This window comes from Arvicola amphibius, chromosome 7 (assembly GCF_903992535.2).
Source record: "Arvicola amphibius chromosome 7, mArvAmp1.2, whole genome shotgun sequence".
In the NCBI taxonomy this organism is placed as follows: domain Eukaryota; kingdom Metazoa; phylum Chordata; class Mammalia; order Rodentia; family Cricetidae; genus Arvicola; species Arvicola amphibius.
This window is the reverse complement of record NC_052053.1, coordinates 64329145-64354511: the sequence shown is the minus strand read 5'-3', so window position 1 is coordinate 64354511 and position 25367 is coordinate 64329145. Positions and strand designations below refer to the sequence as shown.

The following is a 25367-nucleotide window of genomic DNA, read 5'->3' as shown; positions in this document are numbered from 1 at the left end:
CTATACCCCAATACAATGTGGGGGACAAAGACAAAAAACTGCTTTAACATGATATAAAAAAACAAGTGGAACAGTTATTTGCTTCAATACTAGAACATCAAGTCATTAGCACTCTGTTGTTTAGGCAGTGAACTCACACTAGGAAAAGTAGCCTGAAGGCAGTCACTCTGAAGGTGAAAACTCCTATTTCAAAATGAGGAGCCTAGGTATGCTTGAAAATCCTGATCATTGGACAGTGTGGAGTAGATCTACCTATATGGACCATCTGAATGTCAAAAGGACCAAGTAACTACACCCTAGGTCAGGATGTGCAGTTGCACTTGTCAACAACTTTGGACAATGAAAAACTCTCTGACTTTCAGACAAGGTGGAACTAGGTTCATACTTTTAGGCCTCCACAAAAAACTTAGGAACAGATGCTCATTCCTGAATAATTTCTAAAAGGGACTTCATTTGTATCAGGAAGCCAGGGCTCTGAAACAAATAGTGTAGAAGAATACTCAGAGGCTAGCAGGAAAACTGTGTCCACTCCCAAACCCCCAAATTTTAGGAGGAAGGCATAGAGCTGAGAAGCAGCCTGGATTGTTGTGCTGCTGTCAGCTGAGGCTGTGTCAATGTGCTCTTTCGTGCACAATAGTATGTAGCAGTATCTGCAGAATACACACTGGTGATCTTGAGGAATACCTGGTTGATGGTGTCCTTGGAGACTGTGATCTGAATCTTCAGGGATATGTTGTAGAACTTAGTATCATCACACTAAATGTTTACAAGCTACTGAGGCCTGACAGATCCAAACCACACCTATACCCGAAGTGCTCAGTGAAATCCCAGGAAAAAAAGAGCAGGTCAGTATGAGATACTGGGAGGGCTACAACAGCCCAGGGCCAGATTCCTTCTGCATAACCTGGGACAGGAAAACTGGAAAAAGGAAAGCAGAGGATAAGGTTGGAATAGGTGATAATATAGAAGTCTGCCCCATAGTGAGCCTTGGCACTCACATGGTGGGTTTATCAGAAGTGGGAATGAAGAAGAAAGTCTGTCCAGGGCTGCACACCAGTGAGTACCCATACCCAGCTTTGGTTTTTCAACCCAGACCTGGGTGAATCCAGGAGGGATTTGCATTCTTGCCAGGTGTTGACTTTCATAAAATACTGAGATATTAAGACTCAGGGTGAGCCAGTCTGTGAGGGGAAAGACAGAGGACCTCAATTGAGTTCATCTTTTACCCCAGAGAAAGTAGTTCACATGGTGAAGCCAGGTATTCAGTGTATAACACATATGACAAGTACTGTGTAAATGCAGCAGGGAAGAGTAGGTGCCCTTGCAGGCTGGCAGCTATGCAGTCTATAATTTCATGGGTGAGGGTGATATTTCATTAACTACTAATCTGTTAATTTCCTGCCTCATTTATTGAAGATTTCTATTTATGCAATATTAGTAGTTTCATCTTTATGCTTCCCTCTGATTCTTTAAAAAGAGCACCAACATAAAACATAAACTGTAGACAAAGTCATGATTAGTTAGCTCATTTCTCTCAGACCTCGAGCATCCTGAAGGAGGACCAGAAGGACAGAAGACACTGAAAGTCAGCACACAGGGTCTAGGATTTCATTCACTGGTACTGTGATGTTAAAGCACAATTTAATCTATTTTCTTGACACTATGGATGTTTTAGAATTAAGAAAGACAATTATTTGCCTAACTTTGAACACCTTTCACAGTGACTTTGTGATAGGAACATAATTGAAATTATAGAAAAAAAATGAATAAACTGATTTCTTTAAAGAAATCTATGTTAAAACTGATCAACTCATTTTTAGTAATAAACTTCTTATTTAAATGTTTAAAATATAAAGACATCAAGATGTGTCTAAACCATGAGTTTGCACTTATCACAAAGTTATAGTAACATTGCATAAAGAAACAAAACCCTCAATGGTGAGAACCAGCTGAGGCAGTGAACCCTCATGGAAGGATGGGCAATAAAATCTGCACCTACATTTGGTTCATATTCCATGGCATTTCAATGTCACAGTGACTTTTCATTTATGATTAAATTATATATATTGAAATAGGAATATATCTGACATTATCTCCATGAGATTCAAAGATCATCATAAATGTCCTCATCAAAGGCAGGGAGTAGAATTGTTCCACAAGAAAAGAAGAATCTTGGAATGGATGATGACAGGAATAAAGAGGCGCTTTACAGGTTTTGTCTATTATCTGTAGAGTGCCAGTGAACAATATTGAGTGAGTGTCTCTAGTAGGATGTAGAGTCATTTGGGTATATGTTCCAGAATGGTATAGCTGGATGCTGGGGTAGGTCTATTCCAGCCTTCCTCTGGATCAGTCACACTGATTCCACAGTGGCTGTATAGAGGGGGAAGTATAAGGTGTTTAAGTTTGCAGTATAAGGGGTTTGGGTACTTCAAAATGGCTCTACAGCACGCAACAGACAACTGCTTGAATCAAGGTCTTACAGTCAATTGCCTGATGCCTTAACATTGTTGAGTCTTCTTCAATTCAGAGGACAGAATCAAGAGATTCCCTTTCCAGCTGATCATTAATGTTTTTCTGTTGGTGGAGACAGGAGTGTGATTTATGAAGACTGTATTTTAAATTCAACACTGGTTTAAATGTCTCTATCATAGAATAGGCCAACAAGATTGCTGTATACCACAACATATAAAGTTTTTGACACAGATAATCAGTACATAGCATTCTTTTTTCAAAGGGATTTATGTTGGTTACAGGAACAAGCCAAACTATCCCTCTACACTACAGAGATTTCTTACTGAATTAACCCCTTGAGATTATCGAGTACCATAGGATTCCATGTTGCTTGTTATTGGTCCAGGTATCCAAAAACAATCACTCTATAGAACAAGAGTGACTTCAGCATACCCAGAGGAACATGAAGGATGAGGGTATATCAAAGAAGGTCAGTGTCTGTCAAAGCCTGAGTCTGTAGGTCAGGGTACTAGTTCTGGAAAGGCAATAAACTTAAGATCAGATTATTATGAATAACCTCAAACCTATTCTAAAGTGACATGTATATACACTGGATAAATAAATCAGTTGTATGGAAAGTAATTTAATGATATTTTTGTCAAACTATAAGATTTACACTTATGTGTTAGTACATTATGATGTAAATATCTCTTCCATTCTGAGAAACTGAAATTATGCTGCACAACACGGGTAGAATTTAAAAACACACATTTGTGCTACTTAAGAATGTGAGAGGAGTTTTGGTTTGGTCAGATCCTGTGTATGTGAAATTCACTGGTAAAATTCATAATATACATTATTTAAAACTACTCCAAAGGGTTCAAGTGTCTTCGAATCCAGAGATAATTCTGTCACCAGGCATTAACACAGTTTTTCCTTCTTTAGTGTTTTATTACAGAGAAACATGTAAATGGGGGTCAATTAGGATCATTTTATTTATAGAAAATTAGGCAGAAAAACAGACACTTAGAAAGAATATTTCTTTGTAAGTCTCCAGACTAATTGACCTGTCATCTCAGTCCCAGGACAACTTCTTGCTCCTCCAGGGTTTCTGACACACTCAAGATGTGGTTGCAACACTGTGTCTCGCACAGTAATAGACTGCAGAGTCCTCAGATGTCAGGCTTCTGAGCTCCATGTAGGCTGTGTTGGAGGATGTGTCTGCAGTCAGTGTGGCCTTGCCCTGGAACTTCTGATTGTAGTTAGTATTATCATATTCAGGATAAATCCTCGCAATCCACTCTAGGCCCTGACCAGGACTCTGCTTCACCCAGTGAATATAGTAATTAGTGATATCATAAGAGGCCCTGCAGGACAATTTCACTGAGGTCTCAGGACTCGCAAGATCAGGCCCAGACTGCTGCAACTGATCCTGGGAGTGGACACCTGTAGAGAAAAGACAGTTTAGGTGTCATCGTCCATTCAGTCCCTGTTCCCCTTTCAGATCTGGAACTGGAATGCCCCCTTACCTGTAGTTAGTGACAGGAGGAAGAGAGTGATCCAGCTCCCCTCCAAGATAAGGACCTGTGTGCTCAGTGACTATGGAAAGGACACGGATCATATGTTGTTCTAGGGTGTAGACATCTCTGTATTTACCTCCATAGACTCATGTGACTTGTATATTCATGAGCAGTGTATTTCTTAGATAAGGACCTAGTACAGCTTTAGAAGAAAGAGGTAGGGGAACTTGGGTCAGGCAGCAGGATGCTAAATTCCAGTTCTAATCCTGTCTGAGGAAATGAAATTATATCCTATTATATCCACAAGCCCTGTACAGACCTGTGGATGTAACATTAAGACATAAGCTCTCAATTTACAAAGAGACTTCAGTGAGACACAATTGTTCCTCTTGTGACAAAAAATTTACAGATGGTAGATGTGAAAAGGATTTAAAACTTGTAAATCATGAGAACTTCTTGTCTTTTTTCATATACATGAAGTTGGGAAGTATTTCTCCAGAAGACTGCAAACTAAATCACTTACACATATGATCAAAAGTGAAAATGTCAGCTGGGCCGCGATGGCACAAGCCTTTAATCCTAGCATTCTGGAGGCAGAGGCATGTGGATCTCTGTGAGTTCGTGGCCATCCTGGTCTACAAGAGCTCGTTCCAGGACAGGCTCCAAAGCCACAGAGAAACCCTATCTTGAAAAACCAAAAAAGTGATAATTTTGCACACAAATGTTATTGCAGCATTATCTACAGTAGGTAAATAATAGAAATAAACTACATGTCTTTGAACAATTGACTGTATCAAGAAAACACAGTATATATGCTATAAAATATAATTTATTCATCAGTAATGTATAAGGAACTTATATAATTTTGAGGAAAAAGAATGCAATTCGTGATGATATTATTAATTAATTTAAGGCCCTCTCATGAAGAGATACTGTCTGAGTCCTATTTGTAGTCCTTAGATGTCATAAAATTAGAAATATTTGTAAATGCACATATATAAAGACATAGAACTGAAAATGTCCAATGTCATTTATGAATGCAATATATTTTGATTATATTTTCACCCACTATGTCCCTCTTGCTCCCCTCATGATCTCCCAAACCGAAAGATCTTTCTTCTAACATATTGATCTCTTTTGCTTTATTAATGAATAACTCATTAAGTCTAATAAATGCTATATATATGGCAATGGTGGACGTTATCCACTAACTCATAAGTACACTTCTAAAACAGTGATTCTAACTACCTATGCATTCTTCCAGTCCTAACAGCCACTCAGCTGGCGGAGATCCATAGGGAATCCATCCCCCACTTGCGTTATCTACTATTAATAAACATATAGTTATAGACAGACATCATGACCATTAGCAATACAACTAGGGTATACTTGGGCTATATCATTACTAATCCTGACTTTTTAAACATGTTTACCTGGGATGGTGTCTTTCCTATGGAGCATGTCACAAATCCAATTAGAAGGCAGTTATTAGGCATGGAACAAGAAAACTAGTTGGTATCTCTTACCTGAAAGCTGATAGAGTAGACTAAAAGGTCTGGTACTGTGTAAGATTATTGATATCTTTCTCTTTCTGCAGGCTTCATAGCACCTTCCTGCACTAGAAAACATAACCAGCAGGGAAAATTTCCTGTTCAGTTCAAGTTTGGATTCTCTATGGCCTGCAACCAAAGTCCTTAGTTCACCCATGACATTAAAATTAAAACATTATTGCTTCAATAAGAGTGACTTTGAACATGAAAACAACAGACAAAAAAAATGTAGGCATGCATGTGGGGAAAGGGTAATCTATAGTCACATGTTGATTTAAGTGTAAAATTGCATAGTGACTTTGGAAATTAGTTTGATGATCGCTAAAACAATCCTGTGCAATCAAAGAACTTATGGAGGTATCACCATCCCTGATTTTAAGCTGTACTATAGAGAAAAATAATAAAAATTTCACTGTATTGACATAAAAACAGACAAGTTGACCAATGGAATTGGACTAAGGCCCAGAAGTAAATCCACACACCTAGGGGTATTTGATTTTTGAAAAAGAAGCAAAAAAAATACAAAGTAAAAAAAAGAAAGCATATTCAACAAATGATGGTCTTAATAGATGTCAGCACATAGAAGAGTGAAAATAGGTCCATATCTATCACCCTGCACAGAATTCAGGGAAAAGTGGATAAAATTTTTCAACATAAAACCAGATACACTGAACCTGATAGAAGGGAAAGCGGAAACGACCTTGAACACATTGGCACAGGAAAATTTTCCTGAACAGAACACCAATTGCACAGGCAATAAGATCACCAGTTAATAAATGGAACTAAAAAGCTTTTGTAAGGCAAAAAAACCATCAAAAGAACTAAATGGCAGTTTACAGAGTTTACATTAGATCAAGGTTTAATATTCAAAATATAAAAAGAACTCAAGACTAGACATAAAAAGCAAATAATTCAATATAAAAATGGAGTACAGATCTAAGCAGAGAATCTTCAACAGAGGAATCTCAAATGTTGGGGAAGCACTTTAAGAAATTTTTCACATCGTTAGCCATCATGAACACTGAACGGACACTGAGGCTGGCACTCAGAAGTCCCAAATACCAAATGACTCTGGGATTCCATCTTACACCTGTCAGAATGACTAACATTATAATCACAAGTAATACATCATGCTGGAGAGGATATAGAGAAAGAGAAACTCTCTTCCACTGATGATGGGAGTGCAAACTTGTGCAGCCACTTTGGAAATTAATATGCCACTTTCTCAAAAATGGGGAACGTCTACCTCAAGAACCACCTATACCAACCTCTAGCATATATGCAAATGACACTCCACACTAACACAAGTCCAATTGCTCAACTATTTTCTTAACAGCATTTTACATAATTGCCAGAAACTGGAAACAAACTCGATGACCCCCAAACAAAGAGTGGATAAAGAATTGTAATACATTTATACAATGGAGTAATACTCAGCTATTAAAAAATGACATCATGACATTTGCAGACAAATGGATAGAAATAAAAAAATTCATCCTGCGTGAGGTAATCCAGACTTTGAAAGACAAACATGGTATGTACTCACTTGTAAGTGGAAAATATCTGTAAAGGAGAACCATGCTACAATACACAGACCTGGTAGTCAAAGTAACAAGGAGAGTTCAAGGGGTAACGTGACACTCCCTGGGGTGGCAAAGAGAATAGACATCATGGTTGTAGGTGAGGCTTAAGTGGGAAGGAACAGAAGGGGTTAAGTGTACGGAGGATGAAGAGAGAGTGCTGGGAGAGACAACTGGATTGGGGAGGCATCTCAGGGAAGAGAGAGACACCTATCACAATAGAAATTCTATAGAATCTATGAAGGTGACCTTAACTGACAATCCTAACAATAGGACATAGAGAATCTGAACTGACAATCTCCAATAACCAGGTAAGACTTTCAGTGGAGGAACTGGGACACCCAGCCATCCACAAACTCCAGGATACAAGATGTGCTAGGGTATAGGTGACACGGAAATTGTGGGAGTGGTCAAGCAATGACTGGTCCAGGTTAAGACACATGCCATGCGAGGAGTCCACCCTTGACACTGCTTGGAGGACCATGATCCAGAGTATGGATAGCTCAGTGACCTAGGATAGAACCACACATGACTGTGAAAAATTAATGAAATAATTACTAACGCTATTCTCCTAACCTAGTCGGAGAGGCTTCACAAAACATCTAATCGAAACAAATAAAGAGACAGTCAAACATTAGGCAGACTCAGGGAATGCTGTAGAATTGTGTCAGGAAGGATTGTAGATTCCAGAGGTGTCACGACCACTAAAAGAAAAGCCAAAAAGTCAACTTAAGCCCATAAGGGCTTCCAAAGTCATAACTGAAAAGCAGTGCCTGCATTTAGCTGACCAAGGCCCTCTGTATATGTTACAGTTATGTAACTTGGTCTTCTTGTAGGATTCTGAAAAGTGAGATGGTAGTTTTCTCCCACACTTTTATTGGCTTTTGGGACTCTTTTCCTCATATTGAGTTGCCTCAGCAACTTGTTATACCATGTTTTTTATACCCATGGGAAACCTGCCCTCCACTGAGTAGAAATGGAAGAGTAGATGGGGGAACTGGGGAAAATGCAAGTAGGAATTGGATGAAGAGAAAGGAAAAAAACAGCAGTATGGTGGAATGCTGATACCTATCATGGTTGATAATAGAGAAATACTTGCCCGCTTGAGATGTTAAGATTCACAAAGGCATCCTGTACTCATAAGGGAATTTATTCACAAAGTCCTGGACTCTGTGAGATTGTGCAGAATAGATGAGAGCATCGTCTCCTAAGTGGACAAATTGAGTATCACATTATGTAACAGGCTTGTGATTACAGTGAAAATTATTGTGTCTAGAGAAGACTATGTAAAATGCTTATTTTCTGAATCTATTTCTCAAAGCACATAAATATGGATTGTATTGATGAATCAGTGTTATTAATATCCCAACTGCAATATTGGTTATGTCTCAGGATTTAGACATTTATATAATATGTGACCAACATTTCTGCTCCAAAGGGGCAATAGCAGGGGAATATGTGGGTCAATGTTACAAATTTTTTTTCTCATTTTTTATTAAAGATTTCCATCTCCTCCCCCTTACCTCCCCTCACTTCCACCCATACTCCTACTCCCTCCCACTCCAGGCCAAAGAGCCATCAGAGTTCCCTTCACTAGGTCCTTCACAAGGTCCTCCCAACTCCCCCTAAGTACAGGAAGGTGAGCAACCAAACTGACATGGCTCACAGTGAGCCCGTCCATGCTGAAGAGTCTAAGCCCATCGACTTTGTCCTTGGTTTCTCAGTCCTCCTCCACCGTCAGCCACATTCAGAGAGTCCGGTTTGGTCGCCTGTTCCATCAGTCCCATTCCAACTGGACTTGGTGGTCTCCCATTAGTTCTGTCCCGCCGTATCAATGGGTGAACGCACCCCTCACGGTCCTGACTTCCTTGCTCATGATCTCCCTCCTTTTGCTCCTCACCAGGACCTTGGGAGCTCAGTCCAGTGCTCCAATGTGGGGCTCTGTCATTTTCTCCATCCAAAGCCAGGTGAAAGTTCTATGGTGATATGCAAGATATTCATGAGTATGGCAATAGGATCTGGACATTTCTGGTTCCCTCTCCTCAGCTGCCCAAGGAACTAACTCATTTTTGCTTGCATGGTGATTAGGAAATTTCCTTATGCAATGAGAATTAATTTTAGTCCTATTGTTCTTTTCATTAATACTTAACCACAGGTTTTAGGAAGTCTTTAGGTTAGTTAAACTTTTCTGTCCTCTCATCCAAGGACAGCCACCTGCTCCTTCAGATTTTCTCACAAAAACCCAGCTGTGGATGTGACATTATGTATTACACAGTAATATATGGCAGACTACTCATATCAGGCTTCTAAGCTCTATGTAAGAATTCTTAGACATCGTGTATGCATCCAGTGGAGCTCTGTCCTCAAATGTCTGTCTATTCTTTGTTCTGCAAATGCTTGGTATTTTCTATCCAATTCTTTCAAGCCAATGTCCAGGTATCTGCAGTACCCAGTGGAAAATATACGATTAAAAATCCTTGCAGGATATATTTAATTCACCTCCAGGATTCCTCAGTTCAGCCACGGGCTGCTGTAGCTGAACATGAGAATAAACAGTTTGGAAAGGATGCCTTTGTCACTTCATTCCAGCATCTCACCAAGCCTAGGTCTGGGAACACTCTTACCTATAGCTGCTGACACAAGGTTGAGGGTGATTTAACTGCAGTCTGTGCTGAGAACCTGCGTGCCCAGGGACAGTGAGCAAGAGAATATTAATGTGATACTGTGCCGTAGGTAGACATCACTGTATCTACAAACATAATTTCTGAAATTTACACATAAATGAGGAAGAACCTTCCTTAGACCAAAGCCAGAATCTGTTTGAAACAGAAAGGCAAAGGTTTTCTGAGTCAGTGGGATTGTGAATTTCAAGTCCTAAACCTGTCTGGGGAAATGCATTCCATGTTCCATTATTACACCTTTGCAGTCAGAGATCTCCAGTCACACAGAATAAAATCATCACATCCATGTTTGTTAATGTGACCCACATGCCAATTGTTCATGGGCCATGTGATCCTCCTCAGAGTCCATCATAACTGTGATGCTGTGAAGATACTTTAACCATGCTGCTCCCATCAGACACTAGCATAGAACACTGGAGACTGCTGTTATCCGTTCAATACCAGTGGTCTGCAGAACTGTGGACACACCTGAGGTTTCAGCTCTGTATTTTGGGAACAATTTCCCCCCAAATATTTCGCATGATATTGAGGCCCAAATATTCTTAACCTATAATAATGAGCGGTTCATGACCTAGATTCTTATCCAGTGGCAGAAGGATTCCAATTTGGCTCATATATTACAATTTGACCTCATGCATTTATTGTATTAAACAAAGAAGCTCTCAAGTATTGTAGCTCAGGGATCTCATATTTCAACTACTCCACAGTCACTGAATGTAATGATGTTAGCAATGGAATCCACAGAGGAAATCAGTCAGTGCACAACTTCCTTATCAGCTTCTGCTATCTTTTAGTTCTCAGGCATTGGTGGATGAATCTACAGTGCCACCTGCTGGTTTGGACAATCAGCTAATACAAGTTTGTATATGAGCTCATACACAGGGCCTAAACTATGACTTTCACATCTGTCTTCAGTGTCCTAAGGTGATGTTGAGTAAATGATTCAAGAATGAAAGGTGAGCTGTGCATAGCCATTTTCCACATCTCCTTGAAGCACAGTCCTTTCTTTATGTGTTATGGAATCTATCTGTAGCAGTCACCACTGATGATGAAGTTGATACACAGCTCCCCTGATGGAGGGAGTCTACAAGCACTCCACCAGACAAAAATCCAAACACACTTTAGAACAAGGGTGACCACCAGGTATGCAATGCTCTGTGAGAGTTGATGCTTTATCAGTATGGGTGCACATTCTGTTAAGACTTGAGACTGTAGGACATGTTTCTGAGACCATGAAGGAAGTAAATATGGGACCAGGGAATAATGTATGATCTCATAAACTACCTAAATTAGCACATGTGTTGATTGATTTAATGATTTTGGGGGAAGTTACTTTATTAATATCAACTTATAGGAATTACACCTATGTGGTAGTGCATTTTTATACATATCTTACATTCTAAGATACCGGACTTCTGCTGGACCACAAAGCCCCATCTAACTATACACCTGATGTTATGCAACACTCAAGAGCCTGAAAATATTTTTTGTTTACCCAGACATTATATATTTAACTCTTACTTGCCAATATGCATTTTAGTTTATTGAAAGCTACTATGACAAAGGGCCCACTGATTAATAATCTAGAGGTATTTTTATCATAAAGCATAATCACAGCTTTCAGATTTTATTGTTTTTATTAAAGAACAAACTTGTCAATGGAGGTGGTCACTGGTGAAAAGATTGTCATGGTATGATATACACGAGGGCTGTTTCAAACAGGTCATATTATTTAAATTTGTAATAAGAAAAAATAGAAAAACTATAGTACTGTGAGGAGGAGGCAGAAAATGGCCACTCAGATGATTATTTATGAGCAAGCCTCTAGTCTAATATTTTCTTTCATCTCTGGCCCTACTCCTCCTGGGCTTCTGACACATTTAGGATGTGGCTGCAACACTGTGTCTCACACAGTAATACACTGCAGAGTCTGCTGCTGCTGCTGAGTTCTCTGTAGGCTGTACTAGAGGATGTGTCTGCAGTCAGTGTATCTGTCCTCAGAACTTCTGAGCATATTTAGTTTCATTGTCTTCAGGATCAATTCATCCAGTCCATCCAAGGCCTTCTGCAGTCCTCTGCTTCACCCAAGTAATAAAGTAGTAGGTGAATGTATAGAAAGAAATCTTACAGGACAACTCACTGAGGCCCCAGGTTTTACCAACTCAGGCCCAGACTGCTTCAGCTGGGCCTGGGTGTGAACACCTGTGGAGGAATGTCATTTTAGGTGTCATTTTTACTTCACTCCCTGTTCCTTCTGAAAGTTTGGAACAGGAATGTCCTTTACCTGTAGTCGTTGACAGGAGGAAGAGAACAATCCATCTCCATCCTACAGTGAAGACCTCCGTGCTCAATGACCATAGAGAGGACAATAACTATAAGTTGCTCTGGGGTGTTCATATCCCTGTATTTACCATAACAGATTCAGGTTATTTGCATATTCATGAGTTGGGAACATTTTAGTCAAGCTGGAGAAGTTGGATGCAGAGGACAATTGGGTCAAATCACAGGATGCTGAGGTCTGAGTCTTATTCCTGTCTGAAGAATACATCCCATTCACCTTCACTCAGCTCCATGCAGATGCTTGGGTATAACATCAGGACCTAAGCTCACAAAAGATTTCTCGCCCTAGGCAGTAGTTCTACTTTGTAACATGGTTATCAGATTGATGCACAGAAGGAGGTGGCAATGTTGATGGTGGTGAAAGGAAATTTCAAAGTCTGCTAAGTTTTGAGAATTTAGAACCTGCCCATGGTAAGACCAACTGGAGAATTGCAGTAAGTGGGTTGTCCTTGGTTGTTTAAACATTGCTGGGGCATAAATGATGATGACAGGTCCTCTTCCTCCCCAGACACTTCCCCATACTTCCCCCTCTTCCTCAATGTAACTCTATTTGCTTTTTCTGAGAAAAGAGGAGGAATGCCAGGGATATTCAACAAATGGGGCACAGTAAGCTACAATAAGACCAAGCACATACCATTACATAAAGTCTTGATGAGACAACTCATTAGGAAGAAAGGGGTACTGTAAGTACACAAAAGGGTCAGAGATAATATCTACTCCCAATTAGTAATCCTACAAACACTCCACACTATTCAACCATAACACATATGCAGAGGACCTAAGTCAGGTTCCTAGAGGAACCCTGAATTTTCCAAGCCTCTATTTGTCCCAATCAGTTGATTAATGGGTCAATATCTATGTTGTTCATGACTGACTCCTCTGGTGTAGTGGCAGCAATGACAGACATGGCAGGAAAGTAGCAGAAAGTATGAGTGCTTGCCCCAAAGCCAAGTGGCTTCATTTAGATTCCAATTCCTAGAGCTGGAATTCCAATCTCCATTTCTGACCTGTGCTGGTAGATAAATATCCTCCGTGATATACTCAAAGGACTCAATATTGGCTTGTGTAGGAACCATTCATCAGTTGGTGCTGATCTATATTTAAAGGCTAAAGTATCTTTTTGGACTCTAAATTAGCATTTTCAAAAGCCAGAGATTCAATGAGTACTCGTCTGGCTTCTAGATATGCTACCCCTATCTATACAACTTTAGTTAATCTTTATAAAGATTAACTAAAAGGATCTCTTGGGCCTTGTATCACCTTAGTATGTGATTAAATTATTTTCTTGGTTATCGAATCTTCTTCCAAGCATGCAAGACAGCTCTACAGCATAGGGTCAAGATACATTTATTATATATAGTTTGCCTATCTTGATCAGAATAAGGGCCTTCTTAAGAATCTGATCTCAGAAAGCCTCAATACCTCTGACTCTATCTTAAAGTTAAAGGGTTTTAGCTTCTTATCTCCAAAAACTCTTTCACTAAAGTTGTGTGCCATGTTCGTTTATACTTGAGACTAGTTGAAGACATTTATCTGGAATAACCTTATTTCTTGTAGCCCATGTCTTTATCAACTCCCTCACATATGGTGAAATCATGCCATAAGATACTACTGCTTGATTAATATATTTTAGATCTTTCACATGCATAGGTTCCCATTAACATTCTGTATATTGTTATGTGGTTTAGGAGGTCCTTCTGTTTATGTGTTGCTTTCATTGATTAATAAAGGAACTGCTTTGGAACTATTTCAGAGCTGTATGGGAAGAGAATTGGGCTAAGAAAACTAAATGGAGTGTTGGGAAGAATGCTGAGTTATAGAAAGATGCCATGGAAACACCCTAGAGTAAGACATGCCAATATTTGCTGGTAATCCATGACCACATTGTGAAATAGAGATTAATAGAAATGGATAATTAAAATGTAAGATTAAGCCAATAAGAAGCTAGTGCTAAGGGCCCAATCAGTACTTTAATTAATACAGTATCTGTGTCACTATTTTGGTTCTGGTTGGCCAGGAAGAACAAGCAGACTCCTCCAAAAGTTGTGGGAACTTCATCAGCCAATAGCCTTTAAGATACCAGCCCATTTAGGGCATGGTCTCATGTACTATAGGTGCAGATAAAAAACATGTACAGCTTCCTATTTTCTTGATTTTGTTTTAGTTCTCAGACTATTCAGAGGACTGTGCATCACTATCTTTACTCAGTGTTTACCCCAAAGAAGTAAACCCTTGTTATACTCCGTTCCAATTTATTGTGGAAGACTTTGACACTACTACAAGTGTCTATCTTTTTGGGTGTATTTGGTGACTTTTCAGAGGTAGTAACAACATAAATATCTTTCCAAAAATCTTGACTTCTTTTGCTTCAATAACATAGTAACTCCAATCAGTGTTACATGTACATATACAAGTATAATCATTCACTAGTACATAGAGAACCTATAGATATATCACAAAGAAAAGCGATAAATTTTTTCATCATTAATCATGAAACGCAAAGAGATTCTCAGCTTTGTATGGGTTCTTAGGAGACCTTTTCCATCATGTTATAATAATATAAATACCATTGTACTTTATTCAATAGTGAGAGCAGAGCACACAAGCACCAAGGTAGATGCATCAACCCCTGAGGGCAATTAAAGAAATAAAATTTTCTTATTTACCATGTGGCTCAAAGCAATCGAAATTGTATTGCCAAGACTACCAGTAGACACCATTACTTGTTCAGCAACTTCATAGGCTCTCAGTCTGTCTTTGTGGTTGGCTGGATTTGTTCAGGTCTTATGCTGGAAACTATACAGAACTGTGAACACTCATGGATATTTGCATTAATCATTATACACACTGTAAAGAAACTTCTGGTATCAAGGCTAAGAGCAGCATCAACTTATTGGGAATAGACATATGTATTTATATGACAGTTTGACAAAATGACCATTAGTGATACAACTATAATTGACTAAGTAGGATGTCTTCCCCAGCCATGGGTAATTTTTGATATGTTTAACAAAGATGAATACTTCCCCATGAATCTTACCACAAATCCAAGTAGAAAATAGTATGCTATTATATAACTACTAGGCACTTGGATACATATTAGCTGAAGGCTGATATTGCAGACCATGTTGTCTGCTGTGTAAGATTTTTGATGTCTTTTTCTTGCCATCAGGCTCCATAGCACCTTTGTGCATTAGAGAATTTAACCATCAGGGAAAATTTCCTGTTAATTTCAACATGGATTTCTCTATGCTCTACAACTAAAGTCTTCAACTCCCATTCCCTTCACATAATCTCCCACCCCACCCCATCTAATCCTCAAAGAGGTTAAGTCACATTTGCTTTAGAGAAGTTCCAAGGCCCTTCCTCTATATCTGGGCTGAGCAAGGTAATCATCCAAAGAGAATAGGATCACATGCATGCAGTAGGGATAAATTCTGGTGCCGCTGCCAGTGGCCTCTCAATATTCTCCAGCCATACAACTGACAATCACATCTAGAGGAACTAGTTTGGTAATATGTTCTTTTTTTCCCAGTCTGGCTGGAGTTGGTGAGCTCAGGTAGACTGTTTCAGTGGGTGAACCCATCATGGTATTGACCTCCTTGTTTATATCTTCCTTCCTTCCACTCTTCAACTGGACTTTGGGAACACAGTCCAGTGCTCCAATGTAGGTCTCTGCCTCTGTTTCAGTCAGTTGCTGGATGAAGGTTCTATGGTGATATTTAAGATATTCATCAGTCTGACTACAAGACAAGTGAAGATCAAGCCCCTTCTCCTCTATTCCTTAAGGTTTTAGCCAGGGTCATTCTTTTGGGCTCATGGGAATTTCTCTAAACCAGGTTTCTGCTAACCTCACAATGACTTCCTCAATCAAGACATTCTTCTCCTTGCTCCCATGTCTGTCCTTCCTCCATCTTAACTATCTTATTTCCTCAAATTCTTATCAACATTCCCCTTGACCCTTCTTTTCCCTTCTTCTCCCAACCCCATGCTCCCAATTGTGTCAGGCAATCTCTGTTTCGAACTTCCAGGTGGAACTATATATGTTTTTCTTTGGGTTCACCTTATTACTTAGCTTCTCTAGGGTCATAAACTATAGGCTTAATGTCCTTTGTTTATAGCTAGTATTCACTTATGAGTTAGTACATACCATATTCAGTTTTTGGATTCTAGATTACCTCACACAGAATAGTTTTGTCTGAATCCATCCATTTGCATGCAAAATTTAAGATTTCATTGTATTTACCACTGAGTAATGTGTAAATATGTCACATTTTATTTATTCATTCTTTGAGGGGCATCTAGGCTGTTTCCAGATTTGGCTGTTAAAAATTAATGCAGCTATGAACATAATTAAACCACTTCCTAAATATAATACCAATAAAACAGATACTGATAGCAAAATAAATAAATGGGATCTCCTGAAACTGAGAGGCTTCTGTAAAGCAAAGGACATGGTCAATAAAACAAAAAGGCAGCCTAGTGAATGGTAAAAGATCTTTATCAACCCAACATCAGACAAAGGACTGATCTCCAAAATATATAAAGAACTCAAGAAATTAGATATTAAAATTCTAAATAACCTATTTAAAATGGTGTACTGAACTAAACAGAGAATTCTCAACAGAAGGATCTCAAATGGCCAGAAGATACTTAAAGAAATGTTCAACATCCTTAGTCATCAGGGAACTGCAAATCAAAACAACTTTGAGATACCATCTTACACCTGTCAGAATGGCTAAGATCGAAAATACCAATGAGAGCTTATGCTGGAAAGGATGTGGAGTAAAGAAAACAATCATCCATTGCTGGTGGGAATGCAACCTTGAACAACTTCTTTGCAAATCAGTGTTGCAGTTTCTCAGAAAATCCATCCATTTTTTCCTGAGAATGATTATAAGCAAGAAAATAAAGTATAGCAAATGCAGGCATGAACTGGAGAAAGATTGTTTACAGGTTGAGGTAAAACTAAATTAGTGTAGTTACTCAAAAATTCAGTGTGTAGATTTTCACAAAAATTAATCAATAAAACTATGCTGTGTCCCAGTCATATCCTTCCAAAGCATGTGTTCAATGACTCTATATCTTATTAAAGAGTGACTTATGTGTCCATGTTTATTGGTATTCTATTCATAGGGGCTGGAAGATGGAACAAACACATATTTCCAACACATGGGAAATATTTAATAGAAATATTGGTTGTATAAACATTGGAAAAATAAGCTATAGTAAAATATGAACTAAATAATATATAGATAAGTGGATTGAACTGGAAAAATATGCTGAGTGAAGTCAACCTGGTCAATGAAGACAAATGCTACATGTTCTCCCTTGTATATAATTGCAAGATATTAATATTATGTTTGTGTGTTTAAGTTATAAAAACAATGAGACAAAAAATTGATCATTTGGGTTTGAGTAATTAAGGTCAAGGACATACTAAAATATAGATAAAATTAAAGGAGATCAGGAAATCACAGGAGACAGAATTTCAAAAATGATGTTTCAAAATGGAGATATTAAGTGTTGGTTTAAGAGAAACACAATTTATGTTATAAGAAAAAAATACTAAAATGAGGATCTTGAAACATATCCCAACATATAAATATAAAGGATAGAGAATGCATGTGGCCTGATATCACAAAGAAAGAAAATGAAAATAAAGGAAAGTGAACTATGGAATAAGAGAAATGTAAATTATGTTATTTTTGTAACAAAAAACAGAAAATCCTTAATATTTCCTAGATGCCTAGTTTCACACATGATATTTTCTATGTGTTGAAGGAAAAAAATTGTGTTCATATTTTGGTGTGGTTTTATAGATCTACTGATACACTATTGTTATAAAAAATAATATCTTTAAGAAAAAGGTATGAAAACTAGTGAGATGTAGATAAACTTGTCCTTTAGTTATTAGCATTATTCCTGTTGTTCTCTGATCATGTTCCATGGATATAAGAGATATATGCTTCCAGTAATATGAGATAGACAGCTCATGAATGGTATTTTAGTCTGCTTCTGTATAAAATCATTAATGTCTTTTCTCTTCCTTCAGGCAGTATGTCATCTTCCTGCATTAGGAAAATTGACCATCAGGTAGAATTTCCTTTTAAGGTCAAGATAGGTTTCTAATAAACTAATGAGTACTTGAACTCACATATGTGCATGGGTGAACTGTTCTGATCACCCAAGATATGTTCTGATCCCACAAGATATGTTATTAATTGAACACCTCTGTATTGGCATAAGACAGCTTTCTATAATTTAATGATCAGAGGGGCACCACAGGTATGGAGTATTGCCAATGTTCTTATTGGCCTGCAGTAGCTCAATTGTTAGACATTATTTCTGAGAAAGAATTTAAAATGTGAATAAATCTTAAGAGCTGGAAGTGGTGTATAACTCTAAGGAAAGAATGTCTTCTAGATTCTGGAGGACTGATGCACATATGAAATCATGGGGAATGGAAAGCATGGTGAGTCTGCACATAGTATATACTGATGGGGTTCCAATGTTCAGAGAAGAACATGGAAACAGGTTTTCATTACTTAACCAATAAGTTCTATACTTGATACTTCCTTGCAATGAAAAGTTTGTTTTCTCTATTGGAGTATTATTGAGTGTATTAACTGCAAACATCTCCTGCAGTAGATGACTAACACAGAATGCATGCAATATTTTATAGATATTTTCTCTGGTTTCACACTGTGCATTATTTCTTTTGTCTTACTTATCCTTTACCTATAAATGATAGTTTCAAAGTAGAGTGTTGTTGTAGGTTATATGTATGTAAGTTCCTGTTTTTCTTTCTTACATATTATTAATGCTTTTTTTGAGAAAGGGTTTCCCTGTAGTTTCTAGAGCCTGTCCTGGAACTAGCTCTTGTAGACCAGGCTGGCCTCGAACTCAGAGATCCGCCTGCCTCTGCCTCCCGAGTGCTAGGATTAAAGGCATGCGCCACCACCGCCCGGCTATTAATGCTTTTAATTTTAATTTTTTAACTATTTGCATTCTACAGAGAGAAAAAGATGGTGTGAAATTGGGGAGAGATTTAGTAATCAAAATATATTATACAATTTTTCAAAATATGCAAAAAGTAAATAAAACTGAATAAAATTTAAAAATAATACATAAAACTGTGAGGAGTTTGACAAGGAATCTTTATTATGTTTGAGCATGGAAACATCATATGTCAATCAGAGCTGTATACCTGTAATGTGCTTTATATTAAAATAAGCAAAATCCGTTTCATTTTCTTAGATACATATCCTGGACCATTTTCTGTCTTTATTTGTGCAAGAATGCCCATAACTTCTAATACACGTGTGATTACTGAATCAGGCTATTCTGAGCTCATGGCAGTTACCCATTGGAAACCTGATTATGTGTCTATGAAGTGTACATATTTTAATTTACCAAATTCCATAAAGTGGAACACATCCATCTGCTATATTTCATTTTTTTGAGAACCCTTGGAGTTACTCCCTGCTGACAATAATGTTTGACTATAGAAAAAGCATGTAGGACACCTCCCTATAGTATCCTTAGCTTGTTACCATGTAATAGAAAACTCTTTCTTTAAAAATTTGCTATTGACATGTTTTTTTTTCATGCAACTCAGAGGCCTGCAACACATTTCCAATCAATAATTGACCAATTTCTGTGTTACTTTGTGGTAGAGGACATGCCAGACTCATTTGGGATTGGATGTGTGTTATGTATATAGGACAAAGCCTATTCCTGATTATGTCTTCACCTGGATGAACAATGAAGTCAATTATGTATCATCTGGTATAAATTCAGCAGTTTCAATATGTAAGATAAATCTTTCTGCATATTGTGAGGTTCTTTCAAATCCCTTAGTACCATAAGAATAGCATGCATTTCTATCTTCTGGAGAAAATTATAAGTCCTTTGTTCCACCTTACTTGTAGAAGGAGCTAGGCTGTGTCCCACCACCCAGCTCCCACATGGCTAGCTTTACACCCAAAATAACAACACACAAATTGTACTCACATTGCTTGGCCCATTAGTTTTAGCCTCTTATTGGCTAATTCTCACATCTTGCTTTAACCCATATTAGTAATCTTTGTAGCACCACAAGGTGGTGGCTTACCGGGAAAGATCTTAACCTGTGTCCATCTCTGAGAGGAGAGCTATGGTGTCTGCCTGAGGGGTCTGCCTGACTCTGCTTTCTTTCTCCCACAATTCTGTTCTGTCTACTCTGCTTACCTAATTTTCTGTCCTATTAAAGGACCAAGGCAGTTTTTTTATTAACCAATGAAAGTAACACATAGACAGATGATCTTCCTCAATCATTTCCCTGTTTTACTGTTTAAACAAAAAAGAAAGGCTTTAACTTCAACATAGCAAAATTACATATAACAAAACATTTATAAAGCAAGAATTACAGTTACAATGTATCTATTTTATCTTTTATCATAACAATGGAAACTATATCTATCTATTCTTCCACTCCATCAAAGACTCCAGAAGTATATAATATTACCTAATTAAACAAGAAATAAGCAACTTCCAAAATTCTAGAAATGACAGAGACATCTGCCTGTCTGGACAGTCACCCAAAGTTTTTTTTGTACTGTTGGGGCATCCATCTTCAGCCTACAGTCCTATAGTATCCAACAGACATTTAAATAAAGCAGGAAATTTCAAAGACAGTTCAGATACTTTCTTTTGTGCCCTGCAGAATGTCTCACAGACTCTTTCATGAAGCAAGAACCTTTGTAACCTGCCTTCCCTGTTTTATTTGCATCAGTGTAAAATGTACAGGCTCCAATTATTGGTTCATCATGTATACTTTGTGGAAGAATCAAGAAATTCTCTTTCTAACGTTAAGTTTATCACTTTGGGGATAATTGCTATTAATTTCTCCCCCACACGAAAATAGCACAAGCCCTTTGCCAGGGTTCATTGTCTTAACATAAACTTTTTATTTCATTAGCAGTAAAAGGCACTATAATTTCTGCTGGGTCTATACCTGCTAATTGACAGATTCTCAATTTGCCTTTTATGATCAATTTAGAGACTTTTTCCATATAACTTTTTTAATTTTTTTACTTGGTTTATATGGTAAAAAGATCCATTCTAAGGTAATATCTTCCATCTGCATTAAAATTCCTATAGGAGAAATTCTGGAAGGCAATATGACCAGAATACAATTAAGATTTGGATTCATCCAATCCTATCCCCATGTCCCTCTTGTAATTTCTCCTCAATAATTGCCAATTCCTTTTCTGCTTTACCTATTAATTTTCTGGGACTATTCAAGTCTTTATCACTATCCAAGGTATTGTTTAATTGAATTATAAGATCAGGTGTTATCCCAACAGCTGATTGTATACTGGAAATGTCTCCCAATAATCTTTGAAAGTTATTAAGTGTCCATAATCAGTCTCTCCTAATGTGTGCTTTTTGTATTCTAATTTTGTGTAAGGCTATTGTGAAATATAGGTAATTAATAGAATCTCCTCTTTGAATCTCTTCAGGAGCAATTTGTAATCTCCATTTAGGCAAGAATTCCTTTACTTCTTAAAACATCCTTTCTAAAGTATCTGTATTTAAATCATATTATAAAATATCATCAATATAAAATGTAAAAATAGGTAGATTATTTACCTAGGAAATCACTTAAGTATTATTTCCAATGGCTGGCTGACAAAGTATTGGCACACGGTGGGGATTTTGAGCATTCCCTGTGGGATAATGGTCCATTGATATCTTCTAGTGGGCTGAGAATTATTACAAGTAGGAACTATGAAGGCAAACTTTTCTCTATCCTTTTCTTGAAAAGGTATAGTGAAGAAACAATACTTTAAATCAATAACTATGAGAGGCCATCCTTTTGGTAACAGAGAAGGCAGCAGAATTCCAGATTGTGGAGGGCCTATAGGTTGAACAACCTTTTTGATATCAATTAGATCTGTAACCATTGTCTGTTTTCCAGATTTCTTTTTAACAACAAATACAGGAGAATTCTAACGGCTGTTAGATTCTTCTATATGTCGAGCATCTAGTTGCTTTTGTACCAGCTGTTCTAAAACCTGCAACTTTTCCTCATCTAGAGGCCACTGCTAACCACTGGTTTATCAGTTAACCATTTTAAATGTAGGGCTGTTGGTACCTCTGAAGGTTTATCAATTGCTCTGTATTCTTGTACAGCCTGAATGGCTAGTGTCCATCTTTTGTAATATCTTCCAATATTGGCCTCCAAAACATATTTTGAGGGCTGGAGGAATGTTAATTTGGGTATTCCATTGTTGCAATAGGAAACAACCCCACAAATTTGCTGCAATATTGGCTATATATTGTCTTAGTACCTATTTGCCCTTCTGTCCCTATATATTCAACCTATACTGTGCTTTGTTTCACCTGAGATAGGGTTTCAATTCCCAGGAACTGAACATCTACCTCTTAAAGAGACCAATTTGGATCTCAAGATTCTGGAGAAATAATACTTACATCCATGCCTGTGTCTAATAAACTTCCAATAAAAATGCCTTTTATATAAACTTTTAGCTTTGGTCTTTGATCATTTATAGAAGTCTAGAAAAATATACATTTCCTCTGTCCTACTGGAGATTTTTGCTCATCCTCCATATTTAACACATTATTCAGACCAGTATTGCTTTTTAGAGCAGGCATTGGATTTTTTAATTTTATAGGCAAGACATGTTCTGTACAGTAACTGGAAATGACTGGATCACATTTGTCATGGGGGCCTGTGAGAGGCCACCCATGGCATTTCCCAATGGTATTGAGTTGACTTGTCTATCTGTCATTGACCTATATTCATTGGTCCAATGTCAACCTTTGCCACACCTCCTACATATACCTGGAGTCTGAGTCCTCCTATTTCTGTCATTCCCAGAGGAGGCATTATTCCTAGGAATCCATTGTCTACAATCCCTTTTCAGATGTCCCATTCTATCACAAGTAAAACATCTGGTATTCTGATGTCATCTCTTACCATTGGAAATTGCTTCTCTTACCTACACTTCAGTACCATAGTCAAGTGTCTCGACATTTATTAAATGCAAGACCCATTCATCCATGGGTGCTGATCTGACCTTTAAAGGCCCAGGGATTTGTTTACACTCAATGTTGTCATTGTCATAAGCCAAATATTTAATTATTACACACCTTGCTTCTGGGTCAGTCACCCCTATTTGTACAGCCCTAGTTAGTCTTTGGAAAAAGTCACTAAAAGGTTCTATCTGACCCTTTTTAACCTAAAAATATGATTCAACTCACTTTCCTGGTCCTAAGTCCTGTCCAAAATCTTTTAACCTGCTGTGGTACATAGGGACAAGGTGTGATCATCATAAAGAGCTTGATCCTGAGGATCAGAATAAAGTACTTGACCTAGAATATGATCTAGGGAAATCTCAAGTCCTTTTGCTTTTTCTTGTTGCTCTAAAATTTTTGCTTCCTCTTTTAAACAGCACCTCCAAAGCAATTGTGTTCCACTTTCTCAGACTGCTGAGATTAACTGAGCCCAAACTTGAAGTGTGGCTTTGCTAATGAAAGCCCACATTTTGGTAATTTCCCTAACAAAAGATGAATGTAGTTCATAAGCTACAATTCCTTATTTAATTTCTTTTGGATCAGCCATAAGTATGGGTTCCCATGTATATTCCTTGACAACTTTAGAGTACTTGGAGCCAGATACTTTTTCTGATGATATTACTGGAAAGGCAAGCTATCCTGGAGAGTTTTACATATGGATGAGGTTAAATTTTGCCTTTTTTTTTTTTTACCTTTTGTTCTTCTTCACCAAATCTGATCATTTCCTCAATCTTTTCAAATCTGTTTACCATTGCCTTTTGTAATGTCTGGATATCCTGTCCAGTGGTCTTATCTAATGCCGTCATTGAGGATTCCAAAGTAGGAAGTTACTAATTCCTATAAAAAGGACAGATGTATATAGATATTCTTAAAAGTGTCCCCATAAAGAAAGGAAGAGAAAGAGAGGGGGAGGGAAGAAAGGAAGGAAAAATTTGAAAGGAGGAAGAAAGGACAAAAGGAGAAAAAGAAAGAGAAGGGAAGGAAAGAAGGAATGAAGGAAGAAAATAATATTAATGTTCAAGAACAAATTATGTCAGGTTTTTTTTTGTAGAAAGACCAGTCCTTGGATTTCAGACCATGTAAATTAAGACTTATAAGTTGAAGAAAAGAAGATAAAAAGATATAATATATTGCTAAACTAAACATGGTCCTGAAAATATGTTTATTCAAGTGGTTTCTTTGGGGGGACTTTAAGCAAATTCTGTCTACAGAAGTAGAGACAGATCTCCCTGACAATGCTTCTAAAGGAATTTATTCTCTTGAGAGGTATGTAAGTGTTGTATGTAAGGTATGTAAGGAACTCCTGTTTCCAAAGAACCCCCTTTACTGAAGCATGGAGATTTAGTTGTTCAGTTAAACAATGATTTGGAACATCTGATGACACTTTTAAGGAGCTTTTACATCCTCATGATGCCTCTGATTTAGAAGAAAAAACTATAAAATATCATAATTAAATTGGCCTACACTTTATAATATATCATCTGTTCCTCATAAAATAAAGGGGTTTCTTAAACATTATAGTTCAGGACCCGGAGGCATGTCTGTCACTGCCCATGGAGAAGGTATTTGGAGACCCTCTTTTAAGATACTTTCTTGTTAAATTTTAAAGTGTGATTCTCAAACCCATATCTTAATCACAACACTTAGGATAATTCTCCTTATTAATTTCTCTTTCCCCTTCATCAGTAAGTGCTACTATGGAACTCACTCTTTTATTTCTACTAGAAAAATACTGGTGTGTCAGTAAGCTTCCTTTAGCCCTACCTCACCCCCATCACATGGAGAGGGAAGTCTTTCCTCTGAAAATTGGGATATTTCTATCTGAAAAGTCTGTCAGTCTGTTTGGAGACTACTGGATTTAAACTTTTGTTACCAAGACAATTACCTTCTCTGCTCCTTCATAATTTCCTTCAGCTTCCTAATTTAACTTCCTTGCCTCCTTAAAAGCTCTCTAAATCTAACAGGGATTAAATATAAAGTTATAAGTTTATAAAGACAACCTATATTATAAACCATTAAGAATAAATTTACTTAAATTGTGAGCTATTGAAGATAATTAGGAGGAAAGGACATTAAATATGCTATGTGATATAAACAATCCCTTTCTTAGCTCCTATACATTAAAAATGTTTAAGTTTCACATTACAGACAAAACTG

The 25367-nt window shown here is 37.6% G+C and overlaps 1 gene segment (V, D, J or C); it reads right to left on the bottom strand.

Moving 5' to 3' along the window:
- Nucleotides 1-3574: 3574 nt before the first annotated feature.
- On the bottom strand, nucleotides 3575-24016 carry LOC119819797. The segment is given in 3 exon segments: nucleotides 3575-3900; nucleotides 3984-4053; nucleotides 23903-24016. Coding segments are annotated over 3 exon segments (510 nt in total).
- Between the last annotated feature and the right edge of the window lie 1351 nt (nucleotides 24017-25367).